Source organism: Equus quagga, chromosome 3, assembly GCF_021613505.1.
Source record: "Equus quagga isolate Etosha38 chromosome 3, UCLA_HA_Equagga_1.0, whole genome shotgun sequence".
NCBI lineage: Eukaryota > Metazoa > Chordata > Mammalia > Perissodactyla > Equidae > Equus > Equus quagga.
Window position 1 is genome coordinate 90,645,027 of NC_060269.1, and position 17,813 is coordinate 90,662,839.

At 39.7% G+C, this 17,813-nt stretch overlaps 1 protein-coding gene across 1 annotated transcript in view; it reads right to left on the reverse strand.

Annotated features, from left to right (window-relative positions):
* The window catches only part of ENOPH1 (enolase-phosphatase 1), a 32,100-nt gene that overhangs the window by 6,011 nt on the left and 8,276 nt on the right, over positions 1-17,813 (reverse strand). Inside the window, exons 2-5 of the mRNA XM_046656174.1 lie at positions 6,673-6,774; positions 5,037-5,239; positions 2,890-3,022; positions 809-932 (exon numbers count right to left, since the gene is read on the reverse strand). Coding sequence (XP_046512130.1) covers positions 809-932; positions 2,890-3,022; positions 5,037-5,239; positions 6,673-6,774 — 562 coding nt within the window. The remainder of the gene's footprint in view (positions 1-808; positions 933-2,889; positions 3,023-5,036; positions 5,240-6,672; positions 6,775-17,813) is intronic.

Sequence of the window (17,813 nt, forward strand, 5' to 3'; positions counted from 1 at the left end):
CAGTGTTTCGTTGGTTCAAATCCTGGGCGCGGACATGGCACTGCTCATCAAACCACGCTGAGGCAGCGTCCCACATACCACAACTAGAAAGACCCACAAGGAAGAATATACAACTATGTACTGGGGGGCTTGGGGGATAAAAAGGAAAAAAAAATAAAAAATAAAATCTTTAAAAAAAAAAAAAGATGTCTATCTTTATAAACAGGTGAATCACATGCAGTGAGGCCTAAAGACCACAATGTGAGGGGAGGCTGGGGGACTGAGACCACCTGAGGGAAGGTGGAGATGAGGTTCCACTCACCACGGGCAGTGCTCATCAACTGGAATGACAGTAAGACAAAATCACTCCAACTACAGCCCTCTTTCTCTCTCTCTTTTTTCTGAGGGTGTATAGCAGACCTTACTGCTGTTAAACACATTTGATGCAGGTCCTCTGTGACCTTACTGTCCTTAACTAGCCATGCACCTACCCTCACACTCTTGCCCACATGCTCCTTCCCACCCTTCAGTCTTCTTGTTATTTTCCCGTCTCATCAGAGAGAGTGTGTGTGTACGCAGAGGGATGGATGGGGAACCAAGGATGAGTTAAAACGAGAAGAATTAGTCTTTCCAATGCTACTTCCCCACACACAATGCCCAAAGATGGGTCAATGGAGAGGGAGGCAGGTAGGTTGGCTCTTTCTTTTTATAAAACTGTTTTATTTTTCAAGGGTCCGCACACAGACTTTCTTTAAAGAGGCAATGTGCTCGCAGTGTTAGGCTCAGCTCCTATCCTAGAATATACAATACAGGAAGTCAGATTACTCACCTAGAGTTACGTCTGTCAGAAACAAGATGTTGTTGGTCGAGCACCCAATGCTGTCTGCAATCTTTCGATAACTCTCACTCTCCACTTTGTGTCCAATCTTGGTATCAAAGTGACCATCAAAAAGCTGAACAGAGAGAAGGAAGAGGAAAGACTGATGCTCCAGATCCACTTGCCACCCGAACCCGTGTCTCTCATCCCCGTCTCTGAAACATGGGACAATCATGGTGACTTCATCCACTCAATAAACACTCACTGAAAGTCTACTTAATAGAGAACTTTATGGAGGCTATAAAAAGTAAATATAAAGTAAGACTTTATAGAAATAAACATTTGGAAAAAGAACACTACCAATTAAATGTATATAAGATCACTTTATAATCTACTCGGTTTTCTTAGATGAGCACTAATTTTATATCCAAAATCTTTTAAAATATACATGCCCTACTTTCCATCCTTAAAATACTATTTGCACTCACACTGCTTATTGGACTGAGTTTCATTCCTGACGAAATCTGAACACTGTCCTTTTGAGCCCAGAACAAAGATTTCTTTAACCTGCCTCATTAATAAGCTGTTACTTTACTTTCAAGAAACTTTCATTTTCTAATTAAAACATTTTGAAATTCTACCCAAGAGCTAAAATATACCCTTGCCATCTTAGAAATAACTGGGGTCAAATGTATGACTTGCTAATTTAACTGACAGTAATTAAAATAAGTCCACATTTAGGATCAGGTATTATAAAGTGATCTTTTAAATGTTTTCAGAACTTCTCACAGACTAAAAACAAGCCTAACGATCATTCAAAGACAAATTAAGGTACTAGTAATATTATGATTTTTTTAACTTTTAACAGTTAAGATTGCTTTTGCATATTTCCTCTCTCAAGCTGGCCTCACTTAGTAACTGGAGAATAAACCTGTATTATTGAATTAGGCAGGTAAGGACTGTGTCCTGCCTACCATCACCGTATTATCTGATTCATCAGAGAGAGCAGAAAAGGAGTTTACATCTGTATTCAGAGAACAGTTACCAATAATTAAGGAGCTGTATTACTGATTTGATATTTGATTTAAAACTAAGATTAAAAAAAAACTAAGATGAAAAGCAGAGAAGTACTAAAATGAGAATTTAACCATCTCCAAAGCCAAAGTGTTCTCTGTATAGGGTAGAGGCTCAACAAATATTTATTTAAAAAAACAGTTGATTGAGTGACCTACTGCATATCTCTAAGTTCAGCCTTATTCAGTCAGCATTTCTTTGTAAAATCCTAAATGTATTCCCTTTTCCCAATGACCAACCTGTCCTCCAGGGGGTGTAGGGATGGTGGGACAGAGGGATGGCAGGAATTTTCTCATGCACAAGAAATGTAATAGGTGGCCTTGATTTATCAGTTTAATAATATGCCCAATTCTCTTACATGAGAGTGTTGTTTTGGCTGAAATAAAATCTCTCTCTCTCTCCAAAGTGCCAAAACAAATGAATCTACCTTGTAGTCTGCCGCATTCAAGAAGTTCGTGTGTTTTTTTTTGGATAGTGGCATGTGCCACTATTTTACATCTTACCTGCTACTTTAAACAATCAAAAGAAGCAGGCCATTTAGTTTCCTTTGGGTTGACAATTTTCTAATATTGGCAACATAGTTGATTTACAAGCTAGCTCAAGTCTTATTTAGCTGTATTTTTTATCCGCACACACATAAAGTTGGTCCTAGTAGTACTGACATCAGAATCACTTACGCTGGATATTTAAAAATGCAGATTCCTGACTCCCACCCCAGATGTGCTGAGTCAGATTTGCTAGGAAGCAGGGCCCAGGGACCTACAGTTTTAATAAACTCCCCAGGTGATCTTTATGCCAACTAAGTTTAAGAACATTTGATGCAAAGACTGGTACCACAGAAACATTAGCCTTCCCTATAACGTATTCCCCAGTTTTTCCACTTCTCTGTACAACTTGTTTGGCAAATATAAATACAAGTATCTGAATGGAGATTTAGCTTATAACTGTAGCACATTCCTTTAACATTCATTATTTCATGCTTTGATAGTGTCAAAAAACAAAGTAATCAGGTAACCTACCTCAAGAATATCTCCCTCTGTAGAATGCCCAAATAAGAGTTTCTGTGCCTCTACACTCCCTGAAGAATAGATATACACCTTCATTCCGGCCTCTCTCCATTTCCTGACTGCTGGAACTACATCTTCAAAGAACCTAGAGGGAAGACCATGAGTTAAAATGCAGGAACGTGTTATCCAGCCAGATAAAAACCAGCCAAACTAGTTGCCACGAGTTTCTCTATTTGTGCCCAAATAGTCACCACAAGAAACAACTCCATGAGACTGTGAACTCCTGCAGATCTAACAAGTGTGCCACTGGAGATCCAGGATCACAGCAGATTAGAAGCAACAATTTAGGTGGACAGAACAGTTCCTGACAGCCCAACTAATGACAGTAAAAAGTGACTGCATGGGGCTGGCATAGCGGTTAAGTTTGCCCGCTCTGCTTTGGTGGTCCAGGGTTTGCCCGTTCAGATCCCGGGTTCGGACCTACACACCAGTGACTCAAGCTATGCAGTGGTGGCGTCCCACATACAAAATAGAGGAAGACTGGCACGGATGTTACCTCAGGGCCAATCTTCCTCACCCCCCACCCCCAAAAAAAGAGATTCCAGATAAGGGGATGAAATAAGAGTGATTTTTTAAATTCCCAAGGAACTCAAAAAAGCAAACAAAAATATTGTACTATTATGTAATCTTTGATGTAATTCATGACAAGAAAAGGTTAAATTATGTCCAGTGTGCCTCAAGAAAGCATGGAAATGCACCCAAACAATTAAAGAAAAAGCACTTGGGGGCTCAAAGCTATTAATCTTTGATTGGCTGGAAAATGGAACCACATTTCTTGAGAACTAAGAAAACCTAAAGTTTTACTATATAGAAAAAAAATTATGTAAGAAATCACTTAGCAGCCTTGTACCATCTCACATTAGCTCATCAGCAAACAGTGTCTGGTTTCCTGATTCCTGACACTCAGCCTTGTTTACCGGTCCTACAGCGCCTTCCACTTAGTGGTGGAAATAACCTCACAGGAGATGGGTGAAACGAGAAGCACAAGGAACTTGAGAGGTGGAACCAGTCATCTTTAAAAGATTAACTGGAAAACATCAGAGAAATCTTCTACTGGAGAAAACAGCTTAACACACTGCACTAATTGAAGGAAAGAGATCAAGCCATTCCAAACCAGCACACATAATTGTGGGTTACTTTGAGTGTTACTCCGCACTCAGGGAGACAAGATTTTTCCACGTTGAATTTACAGGCTGTTATTGCTCCAAAGCAGGGCTTAGAAGTCTAAGATAACTTATTTCAAGTGCCTGGTTTTACAATTAAGGAACCAAAATGAAGAGAAGGAATGGCTTACTCCTGTGAGCATAGTTTCCTGGCTCCACTCTCTTGTTTTACAAAGTGAACTAGCTGATATTTCCAGATCATTGGCCTATCCTGAAATTCCAATGCATCCTTTAAAAGGTGGAAGGAAGCCCCTTGTAAAGTACGTAAGTAAAGGAATGGCATCTCACTTGACAGAAAAACAAAAAAATAGACGCAGCTGGAAACGGTCTTGGATCTTAGGGTTTACATCAGGCAAAGGCCTAAAATCCTTAATGGCAGTGTCTTATTAAGAATTTCTTGACAACACCGGACTCATGAATCTCCTTTGGCAGAAGTGCTCCCAGGAACTCCACAACCAGGACTCAAAGGGTCTGTGGAAGTTGCTGGAAAAGCTTAGAACAGAGTGGTACTGCTGACATGCTAAGTAACCCCAAAATGACAGGGTACCTAATTTCATAGCATTCTTACTTCTTAACAGAGCAGAAAGCAGATAATCTAAGGGTCCTGGGAAGCAGTCCAACAGTGCTGTCGCTCATATGCTAAGAATCAAACATGATTTAGTCCAAGTTCCTATTTTCTAGGAGGCTGTTTCAAACTGGCATTAAAAGTCCTTCAATCATACCACAAAACCAGACATGCAGGTCTGCGGAATTCAGCCGGGTGAAATGCTTTATCCCAGATTTGAAAAAACAACACATTCACTTGTTAGAATTAAAAGACTGTTGATTTTATCTACTTTAATAACCACACAACTAACGCTGGAGAGAGAACACCAGTGAAAACTGTATTTGGTTTTGGGAATGGCGAAATGTTTAGTCACTGGAGCGGCTACATACTCTGCCTTCATGCGCCCCGCTGTGAACGCTGCCCTCCATATGTGGCCCTGCAGCTGCTTCAGCGCCGTGGTCTTTCGGTCCAGAGACATCTGCCAGCACACATTATCCACCACGGCCTGGATCACCTGTTGCAGGTCAGCCGCCCCATTGTCAGACACAGCAGGGATTGGGACAGCCCCTTCCAGGTGGGAGTCCTCTTCAGCCTTTAAGTCATAAACAACGTGAAGTTTGTTTCCTACTTATGTAAAAAAAGATCACTTAAAATGAGACTGGAAAATGATGCAGACCAACTTTCTCCAACTATTCTCAGCACTGAGCACCCTTGAAAATTAAAGTATCCTATACTTTGAGGCTGATATGAATGATTGCTAAAAGAAGCTAGATTATAATTAATAAATTCACATTACCTTCCTATATTGCTAAAGGCTAAATTTAAACCAGAAGGCATGTTGTATGTGAGGAGAGAGAGAGCACATAATGATAAAATGATATAGCAAGACCTGGTTTGTTGATTCACTTACTAGGATCAACAAGCCAGGACTTTAATTAAATCTGATCATTTCCTCTGCACCATAACTAACTGAGGAAGAAACTAAGAAAATCTTAATAAAATTAGCTTATGCCTAGAAGTCAATGAAAAGAAGCTGGTGAAGCAATGACTAAGGTTGGTTCACATTCAATCTCCTGTAAACTCCCATATCTTGTAAAAATTCTAACAGCTATTTACAACAATGACCCTGTAACAATGCATATGTCCAGTCTCTAAAGACTCAATGATTTACACACTACAATGAGGGAATATGGATGTATGTTTCAACAAGAGTTGAGACATTGAAAAAGGTAAGGGAGGGGAGTGTTTCAGACTAACTCTGAGATATCTAGAATATTCAACAAACCCAAATACTCCATGCCCCAAAGGATGTGACTATATTTCCAATCCTACCCTCTAACAATAAAAAACTTACAGAGAACATTCCACATTGTCCAATGTAGAAAACTAACTAGAAAGTAAATGCCAGAGAGTTCGCGCTGCACAGCATGTAAAATCTTTGCCACTGAAGCAATTTTAATAAGAAATACAACAGAACAGGAGTTTCACAGCATACAATACAGAAGGAGAAAACAGACTAAAAACCAGGGGGAGAACAGAGCAGAACAGAGCACGTGATACTAAGGCGGGTATAAAGGCTAGGCCAAGTGTGAGCAGGGGGAGAGGTGTGGAAGGGACGTGTGGGCGTGAGGGCCCAGGAGCACTGTGGAGGGGTCAGCAGGGGCTCAGGCCACGAGGCAGGTGAGTGGAGAATAAGATGGTGAGGTGCTGTCACTTGGCGACATTAACGAAAAATGCAATGAGATGGCACAAAACCTTTTGCATTCCACCCAAAAAGGGTTTAGTTTTATAAATACATATTTTTGTGCAATTGAAATACTCCATAAAGAGGAAATTGTAGAGACCATGATCTGGCCATTTAATTATGCCCTGTGCATTCCTACGCAGGCAAGTCACTGCAACTTCCATCCCTGTGATCCAGAACACTTAACCTGAAGCACACTCAGAGCATACTCTAAGTCTCTAGGTATCCTCAATTCTAAGACACTTGGGAATGTGGAAGCAACAGAGCAGAAATGTCCCAACCTGTCTCCTCAAAAGACCGACATCCTCCTGGCACTCCTCTTCTTCCCAATGTGTCTGCAGATACTCTTTAACATTTTCTTTGATGTAAGGAAATAAAATGTCCTGGATAAAAGAGGAAAAGAAAAATCAAGAATTAGCTTTAGTCATTTGCATGAGATCAAGTTCAACAATCTCACCTTAGCTAATTGCAGCAAAGAAGCCACTGAAAATGTCATTGAAAATTGCTGCTGTGGATAAATGAGTGAGACAGAGACAGATACCAAGAAACAAATGAACTAGATCAAGAGTCAGCAAACTACAGCCCACGGGCCAAATCTGGTCTACTTCCTGTTTTTGTAAATGAAGTTTTACTGGAACACAGCCACACTCATTTGTTTACACAGTGTCTATGGCTACTTTGGGGCCACAATGGCAGAGCTGAGTATTTGTAACTAAGACCATATGGCCTGAGAAGTCTAAACATTTACTATTCAGCCCTTTACAGAAAAAGTCTGCTGACTCCTAGACTAGATTGATAGACTGCGTCCTCGAGGGCAGGGATCAGGCGCGTCTGGCTCACAGCTGTACCCCCAGTGCACACCCCAGTACGTGGCACACGTACGTGAGATAACTCACATATCTGCTGAAAGAATGGTGTCCATTCATGACAAACGTTTAAAAAAAAACCCTGATCACCACGATTCTTTCTTGGTAATCAGACTACCTATAGAATACTCTATAAGAAACTGACATGCAAAACAATTCAGAAATAAATAACCTGTCAGTAATCCACGCATTGGGAACATGATTTCTCTTAAATCAAGTTTTTTACATTTACTTGAAATTATAACATAGGTATCTTTTCAAATCAAATGTGGCACATTCAGTAATTTTTTAGTGTCTACTACATGCTAAGATATGCTAGTCCCTGAGTGGGGCATGGAGAAGGGGATTGAAAAGCTACATAAGTCACAGTCCCTTTTCTCAATAAGCTTCAGAATCTAGTGGGAGAGATGGAGGAGTAGCAGGCAAACAAAGAATTGTAATGTGGTGTGATGGGTGAGACGAGCAGACTACGGGCAGGATGCTGCTGCAAATCCAGGGTAGAATGGCTCTGCAACAGTCTTAGCAAGAACCAGAGTCTGAAAAAACAGAAAACGAGTCTATGCTGTGAGTCTAGGCCCCAAGAATAAAATTCAGAAAAGGCCTTATACCATTAAAGGAAATCCTATAACCAAGTTGAATTCAAGAGGTCTGTTTATTTAAATTCATTACTCATTTAATTATTCATTTACTGAATGCTCAGTACAGGGCAGGCCCTTGTGGGAAAAACTGGAGATATAATTGTGAGCAAAAACCATACATGATCCCTAATCTCAAGGAGCCTAGTAGTAGAAACACACATTATACTTAAAAAGGTACTTTAATTAATGCTACAAATAAGAGGTACATAGTACTATTAGGGCACAAAATAGGAAAATGTGCCCTAGTGAGGGAGGTCAGAGAAGCCTCACTGGAAAAGTGACAAGAGAACTGAGATGTAAGGCAGCGATGCTCAAAGTGTGACTGAGGACCCCCAAGAGTCCTGAGACCCTTTTAGGGGGCCCACGAGGCCACACTATTTTCCTAAGAGTACTAAGATATTATTTGCCTTTTTCACTTTCATTCTTGCAGGAGTGTATAACAGAGTCTTCCAGCAGCTACAGAATGTGTGGTATCACAAGAGACCCAAAGCAGCTAAGAGAATCTAGCTGTTCAATAGCCAGACATCGAAGAGGCCTGCAAAAATGTAAAACAACGCCACTCTTTCAACCAAGTTTTCCAAAAAAACAAACAAACAAAAGTTTTTTGTATAAACATATTTATTTATTTATTTTAACAAAGTAATGGGGTTTATTCTTATTGAAAATGAATTAATATTTTTAAATTTCTCAGTTTTTATTTCTAGTATGGTAAATGTTGATTGATATAACCCACACAAACAAAACTTCTTTGGGCCCTCAGAAATTTTTAAGAGTATAAAGGAATCCTGAGAACAAAAAGTCTGAGAACCACCAAAGGTGAACAGGATTGAGCCGGAGAAGAGTAGAGGAGAGCACATTCCACACCGAGAACACGGAGCAGATGGCAAAGGCTCTCCACAGGGTCACCTCATCCAGTGACTGCACAGGCCAGAGGTTTCCACAGGTTTCCATGCCACCTCAGGTGGGCAAAGGGCCCTTAAGGTAAGCAATCCTATTCCCTGCAAAGAGGGCTCACTAAATGTAATAATAAGAGTAGACTCCAACTCATGACACACCAGCACCCGCCATCACAGGGTCATTTGTGCCAAAAAGCACACCTGTCTCTTCTGATGAGCACTAACCAGACCCTGCCCTGCCCAGCTTCGTGGGATGCAGGGAACATCTGAAATCACCGATCTGCGCTTTCCCCCTCTGCCCTTTCTGCCCTTTCCGCAGCCTCCTCGTTACAAGCTTCTGGATCTCCACACTTTCTTAAACACTGTCACAAGAGTGTGAACGAGGGCAAAAAGAGAAGAAAGAAGCTGGCAGAAAACTTTTTATTTTCCACTAACAGCCCTGAGGGATGATATGGTTAGGACGTAGTCAATACATCAATATGAACAAAACCATGTTTTTTCAGTGTGCACAGTGTTTCCCTGACTGAAGCAAACAAAAGTTTGGCTACATAATTAGAATTTTTTAATATTTCCAAAGACCCAAGTCTAAGTTCAACTTAAACTGCACTCCCCAAATGAAAACGCACAACACGAGAAAGTTATTATGGCTTTTTTTAAATGCTAAGAGTGAAGCATCTACCTCTCTTCATAATATGTTATTCAAATTTCACCTGCCCTAATAAAAATAAAGAAGTCATTCAATTTTGCCTGTTCTCATGTGGCATTCCAGTAAGTAATGGATCATTCAGCAGACTCAGAAGCATGTAAACAGTGATCAGGCAAATTTTTTTTAGCATACTTGACAGAAAAGCCTTGTTTAAGCTCAATAAAAACTCATTCTTGATCTAAAAGAAGGAAAATGAAGAGCTGAGATTGACAACTTTTTCTGCAAGTGATTCCTTTTACCATATGATATAGTTCTGATTTTCTTTAAATACTTAGTTTTCCCCTCATGCCCCTCCTTATTCCTTCCTTTCTCTTTCTTAACATCTCTCCCCTTCTCTTGCACTGTGGTAGGACTGCAAACCGGCCCCCCACTTGAGAATGCTATCCGAGAAGATGTAGTAAAACTGAAAGCAGACACACACAGCTATTCCTCTCCTGGGCACAACCACAGAGAAATTCATATGCACATGTGCACAAAGAGGCGAGTAAGAAGATGTTTATTGTAGCACTGGGAATAATAGCAAAATAATTGGAACCAACCTAAATCTTTATCAGCTTGAGAACAGATAACTGGGGTATATTTATACTCTAAAACATGACATAGCAGTTAAAAAAGAACATACTAAAATCATATTTACTAATATGAACATAAACTCTAATGTATAAATAAAACTAATACAAAATGGGATGTACTCAGGGCCTCAGTTACATCTGTAATGTTTTATTTCTTTAAGATCTGAAACAAACATAAATTCAAAATTTAATCAGCTTTGTGGTGGGTACATGGTCATCACATTAATCTTCATTATTGCTTACTTAAAATGTTTTACAAGTAAAAAACAAACAAGTAATTTTGATCCCTTATCCCACACCTGCTTCTTTCTCACTTGGTCATCCTCCCCAAGTGTCATACCTCCAATATTCACCAACTCCCAAACAACTGGAAACATTCCTGGGGGGAAGCCTGATTAGACTCAGGGCCTCCCAGGGACTAAGGAGGTAAGTACTCAAGAGTTATAAAAATGCATGTAGCGCTACACTACTTCCGTGCTTCACGAAGTCCAATTTCCTGTATCTAGCTTTACTGGTACCAAGAACAATTCACGAAGAGTCTGAATCCTGAGAGTCCCGGTCCCTAAACTCTGTGGGTGAGGAGATGAAGAGGACAGACTCCCGGTAGCACGCCAGGCCGGAGTCCCACCGCTGCCTGTTACCAGCTGTGTTCAACTAACTCATCCTCTCTGAGCCTCAGTTTCCTCATCTGCTAAGTGAGAATAATAATACCAAGCAAACCCACTGCAATAATTAGAGATAACCAGACAGATGGAGAGCACCCAGCATCTTACCACTTATTATATTCTCCAGCACAAACATTTAAACTGGGCAAGGATCACCTTTGACCCAAATGTAGTGATAAATAATAGTAGAGAAGTTCCCAGAGGATAAATCACAAACACAACCAACTCATTCATTCAGCATTCACTGAGGAGCTACTGAGTGCCAGATAATGGAGTTTGAACCACAGCCCCTCTCCTCAGAGGACTCAGAGAAACAAACAGTGCAAGATTTCAAACAATTCTAAACTTTTAGGAAAAGCTTTAAAAGTTAGAGATTACTTTAGAATTCCTGATCATCCAATTTGCCCCTTTCCTCCAGACATAAAACTCCCCTGTGCACTGAGTAAGCACAAAGCTAGGCAAAGAAGTTAGAACTTAGTATAACACCTGCAATATCAATATTACCTGGGGTTGGCATGTTAGCAGAGTGTTTTCTATTTTAGTGCAAAAGTGTTACTGCATAACAGAAAAATGCATGGGGCAAAGAACTAAACCGTGAAAATTTCATCCATTCTTTCAACACACTATTGAGCACTGAGCATCTATTACGTGAGAAAAATGAATTGCCTTCAAGTTGCTTATTTTAAAAAGCCAGTAATTATATCATAGCCTGACATGTGCTATACCATGTAAGAATGCTCTAAAAATACTTTTTAAAGCTGGTGTTTCTTACCCAAACCTGCTCACTGAACATTTTCAGGCTTTAGAAGTAATTCCAGAAGTAACGGTGATGAAAAATGTTTCAACTTCAGTTATAATCCATTTATGGATAATTTCAGAATGTTATAGTATGAAAAAAACGCTGCAGTAAATGCAGGATTCTACAAACCCGAGTATTTTTAGTCCACCAGGCACCAAAAGGGTTGTTACAGTTTACTAGTACACACAGAACTAAATGAGAGCATTTGTCTTTCAGGGGGCTATGATTAAATTCCACTAAATGCTGGAGGGGATGCTATGCAAGCAGCAATTTATATTACGCTCCAGAGCTCAATGGTAGTTTTCTGAAAGAGCTCCATTAAGGGCCACAAAATTTCTGAAGATCTAATTAAAGAAGTTGCCTCATAAATGTTTAGAAGTCCAAATATGGATTTGCTTTATGGTCAAGTGGTTGTTTAATGAAAAGGTCATAGAATCAATAAAAAGAAAACTGTTACTATAATATTTACTCAAGTCTTCTTTGAAGAAAATGGGTAATAAAAAGGTAATGGGTAATACTTAGAGTACAGCTGTTTAAAGAGACTACTTTAAAAACCTTCCAAAGGAACTACATAGTGCAAATGATTTATAGTATTTGAGATGTTAATTTTTTTTGAGTTCATAATAGTTTACATCAATGTGAGATTCCTGTTGTGCATTATTTCTTGACTATCACTACATAAGTGCTCCCCTTCACCCCCTGTGCCCACCCCTCACCCCGCTTCCCCTGGTAACCACTAAACTGTTTTCTTTGTCCATGTGTTTGTTCAGTCTTTCTCAGTCTGGCTTCCTTCGCTTAACATAATTCCCTCCAGGTCTTTCCACATTGCTGCAAATGGGATGAATTTGTCTTTTTTATGGCTGAGTAGTATTTCATTGTACATATATACACCACATCTTCTTTGTACAATCATCAGTCAATGGGCACTTAGGATAGTTTCCATGTCTTAGCTATTGTGAATAGTACTGCAATGAACACAGGGGTGCATATGCTACTTCGGCTTGTTGATTTCAAGTTGTTTGAGTAGATACCCAGTAGCGGGATAGCTGGTCACAAAGTAGTTCTGTTTTTAGTTTTTTGAGCTATCTCCATACTGTTTTCCATAGCGGCTGCACCAATTTGCATTCCCACCAGCAGTAGATGAGGGTTCCCCTCTCTCCACACCCTCTCCAACATTTGTTATTTTTAGTCTTAGTGATTATAGCCATTTTAACAAGCAGAAGGTGGTATCTCAGTGTAGTTTTGATTTGCATTTCCCTGATGATTAGTGATATTGAACATCTTTTCATGTGTTTATTGGCCATCTGTATATCTTCTTTGGAAAAATGTCTGTTCATATCCTCTGCCCATCTTTTGATCGGGCTGTTTTTTTTTGATTGTTCACTTGTGTGAGTTCCTTATATATTAGAGATTAACCCCTTGTCAGACATATGATTTGCAAATAATTTCTCCCAATTGGTGGGTTGTCTCTTTGTTTTGATCCTAGTTTCTTTTACCTTGCAGAAGCTCTTCAGGCTGATGAACTCTCATTTGTTTATTTTTTCTTTTGTTTTGTCTGAGGAGACATGGTAAATCGGAAAAGATCCTTTCAAGTTCAACATCAAAGAGTGTATTACCTATGTTATTTTCCAGGAGTTTTAGGGCTTCAGGACTTATCCTCAAGTCTTTGATCCATTTTGAGTTTATTTTTGTGTATTGCGTGAGATAATGGTCTACATTAATTCTTTTGCATGTGGCTGTCCAGTTTTCCCAACACCATTTATTGAAGAGTCTGTCTTTTCTCCATTGTATATTCTTGGCACCTCTGTCGAACGTTAGCTATCCGTAGATGTGTGGTTTTATTTCTAGGCTTTCAGTTCTGTTCCATTGATCTGTCTGCCTGTTTTTGTACCAGTACGATGCCATTCTCACCACTATGACTTTGCAGTACATTTTGAAGTCAGGGATTGTGATGCCTCCAGCTTTGTTCTTTTTTCTCAGGATTGCTTTAGCAATTTGGGGTCTTTGGTCGCCCCATATGAATTTTAGGATTCTTTGTTCTATTTCTGTGAAGAATGTCATTGGGCTTCTGATTGGGACTGCATTGAATCTGTAGATTGCTTTCGGTAGTATGGACATTTTAACTATGTTTATTCTTCCAATTCACGTGCATGGAATCTCTTTCCATCTCTTTATGTCATTATCTATTTCTTTCAGTAATGTCTTATAGTTTTCACTGTATAAGTCCTTCACCTCCTTGGTTAAATTTATTCCTAGGTACTTTATTCTTTTAGTTGCGATTGTAAATGGAATTGTACTCTTGAGTTCTCTTTCTGTAAGTTCATTATTAAAGTATAGAAAAGCAACTGGTTTTTGTAAGTTGATTTTGTACCCTGCAACTTTACTGTAGTTGTTAATTATTTCTAATAGCTTTCCAATGCATTCTTTAGGATTTTCTATATGAGATCATGTCGTCTGCAAACAGCGAGAGTTTCACTTCTTCACTCCCTATTTGGATTCCTTTTATTCCTTTCTCTTGTCTAATTGTTCTGGCCAAAACCTCCAGTACGATGTTGAATAAGAGGGGTGCTAGTGGGCATCCTTGTCTTGTTCCTGTTCTCAGAGTGATGGTGCTCAGTTTCTGCCCATTGAGTATGATGTTGCCTGTGGGTTTGCAATATATGGCCTTTATTATGTTGACGTAATTTCCTTCTATCCCCATTTTGTTAAATTTTTATCATAAATGGCTGTTGGATATTGTCAAATGCTTTCTCTGCGTCTACTGAGATGATCATGTGGTTATGAGAAGTTTTTTGAGCCAGAAAATTAAACAACACAAAGGAAACATTGGTGGGCTAGTATTTCTCTATTAATCTCAAAGGACAAAAAGAAAAGGAAAATTAAGTGGCTTGATGGGTCTTAAAAACAAATCAGACTCTCTACACAAGAAATAACACAGGTTACAAACAGACTATAGAGTGAAATTCTATTCTGAGGAACATCTAATGCACAGAGCAAAATCTAGGGGAAAACACACATAAATGTTTACAAAAGTTCTCTCTGAGTCATGCGATTACAAGGAAAAAACTTTTTTGCATATCTATTTTCTACAATGAAAATGTATAATCTTTGTTTAAGTTGAAATATAAGTGACATATAACATTATATTAGTTTCAGGCGTACAACGTAATGATTTGACATATGTATATATTTCAAAATGATCACCACAATAAGTCCAGTTAACATCCATCACCACAGTTAACAAATTTTTTCTTATGATGAGAACTTCTAAGATCCACTCTTTCAGCAACTTTCAAACATACAACACAGTATTATTAACTATAGTCACCATGCTCACATTACATTCCCAGAACTTACTTATTTTATAACTGGAAGTTTGTACCTGCTGGAGCACTTCTAATGATGGGAATTCACTACTTCTTGGAGTGCTCCATGACATCCATCAGCTTCAGCAGTTGTAGTATCAGCACTGCTCCTTAAATATCCCCCCTGAAGACCACAGTGGGAACCACCAAGAGAAGTTTTGGTGCTCTGGCTGCTACGCAGAGCTGCAGGGGCTTAGAAATTAGAACTCGCAGTCCCTATCTTCATAAGGTAAGCCGGGACATAACCATTCCCCTTTGAAGGCTGCAGCCTTTAGGAATGAACAGTGGATTTCATTACCTGCATTCAAAATGAATTAATACATGTGTTGCTGATGACACAAAAGTGTCTTCTAAATCCCATTAAAGAGATTAAACTGTAATTAAAGAAAGTTAAACTGTAATTTAATTAACTGCAATGAATCACAATGCACAAGGGAAGGTTATCATCACAAGGGGCTAACAGTTGGGATAAGGTTTAAAAAAGAAGCACAGAGGGGCCAGGCTGGTGGTGTAGTGGTTAAGTTCACATGCTCCACTTTGACAGCCCGGGCACCATGGGTCCAGATCCAGGGCACAGACCTACACACTGCTCATCAAGCCATGCTGTGGCAGGCGTCCCATAAATAAAATAGAGGAAGATTGTCAAGATGTTAACTCAGGGCCAATCTTCCTCATGAAAAAAAAAAGTTTTATACAAAAATAAGTTTTTACTATAAAAAGAATACCTATCTTTCTTTAGTGAAGGGGTGACATGAGGTGAGCTATAAGTATGGAATATTTTAAGAACCATCATAGAAGACAGGACTTTTCAGAGATAAACACAAGATAGCCTTAAAAAGTTTATCTGAGGGGCTGGCCCCATGGCTGAGTGGTTAAGCTCACGCGCTCTGCTTCGGTGGCCCAGGGTTTCGCCAGTTTGGATCCTGGATGCAGACATGGCACTGCTCATCTGGCCATGCTGAGGTGTGTCCCACATAGCACAACCGGAAGGACCCAGAACTAGAATATACAACTATGTACTGGGAGGCTTTGGGGAGAAGAAGAAAAAATTGAAAAAAAAATTTTTTTTTTAATTTAAAACAAGGTTTATCTGAGCAAGATAAAGGCCTACCCACATATTTAAAAAGGTGTGTGTGGAGGATATATATTAAAATTGGTGACTTTTGGGGGGTCAATCTGACGACATTTCTTTCAAGAAGGGTCCAAATGACTTCACTGTATGCATAGGAAAAAAATCAGAAGGAATAGTCACCAAACTTTTTTTTTCGTTTGAGGAAGATTAGCCCTGAGCTAACTACTGCCAATCCTCCTCTTTTTGCTGAGGAAGACTGGCCCTCAGCTAACATCCATGCCCATCTTCCTCTTCACCAAACTTTTAATGGCCATCTCTGGGTGTGAGAAGCAAAAGAGGGCACTCTCTACACTACGCTTTTCTGTAATGTTTGCAATTTATAACAAGCATGAATTAATTTGGGGGGAAAAATACTTCCCTCTATCCTCATTAACAGTTTCCATAAAATAATGTATTTGGCATTTTAATTTAATTGTTAATAAAAATGTCAGTCTTTTATGGTTTTTAATTTCCATTGTTAGCTGACTTCTTCCTCTAAAACTTGTGGTTTTAGAAATGCTGGGTCAATGAAAATTCTAATGACACTCTAGAAATGCTTCGGTTAAATTGCATGCTGTTCAAATAAGATAAAGTACCACCTTGAGGAAAACTGAAATGGCAAGGATAGCAGAGACTGGGAGAAACTTAATCCCAGCCCCTCTCAGGCCCCTTCTGGAATGCACCATATCCCCATCACCAAGCATTTACTGAATGCTTCTGTGCAAGCACTGTGCGAGGCTCTGGCCTCTGTCCTTGAGGAGCTCTCCGCATTGCTGGAAGACAGGACACAGAGACAATCTCACAAGGCAGCATCTGCTACAGTGGCAAATACATGGCCCTGCAGAGGAGGGAGAAAGAGGACTGAAATTCCTGCTCAAACAAAAGTCCTTTGAGAGCAGAAGCAGGTCTTACCTCTGTATTCCCACAGCCTAGCACAATAAATATTTTTTAAGTCAATGAGCACATGGAACCAACCTGTAGTTGGAGAGGAAAAAGTATGACATTCCAAGCGAGAGGAATGGTGGTGGCGTGAAAGGGCATGACCTGAATGGGCATGTTCAGCTATAAACAGTGTAAAGGAATAGAGAGATAGAAAGTTGGAAAACCCACATTCGTTGAAGTTCAGGAATTGAAATTTTATCTCTTAGCCAAGAGGAAACCACAAGGGATTTTGATGGTGCAAAGAAAATCTGTTTATGTAGCTGTCTTCCTTCCTAGGTTGCATGAGGGTGGCAGGTAGGTCTGGAGGATTTTGGATCCCTAGCAGAGCGTGGCACATGATAGGTATTCAAATAAATGTGAGACAAAGGAAGGATTGATTATAGAAAGATTATGGAAGGTTCTGGAAGAATAAGAGATCAGAAATTAAAGACAGAGGAGCTTTCTATACATCTCTTGATATACTCAGACCCAAGTAAGTGATTCTCCGAAGGCTCCTCCCTTTGTTTCAAGTTGAATCAACAAAAATCCTCTCACATACCACCACGGGTATGTCTCCCTTTGGGAAACATTACTCTAAGCAATAGGGAAAGTTGGGGGAATGTTAATCAAACCATCAACAACTACTTATTGAGGCAGTCCTGCCATCCCAGTGCTTCCACAAGTTCTTTGAGATTAGCAGTGTTCTGGGTCTCATTCTTAACGTATTTCTGGCTAGGGCCATAAGGAACAGAGGTGGAGATAATCACAGTGGGGAAAAAATTGAAAGCATGCAGGTTCCAATAAATGTTAGTTCCCCCTTTTCCTTACTGATCCTTCACGAGAACTTTCTACTCCACCAGTCTGATACTTCCTGCATCGTAAT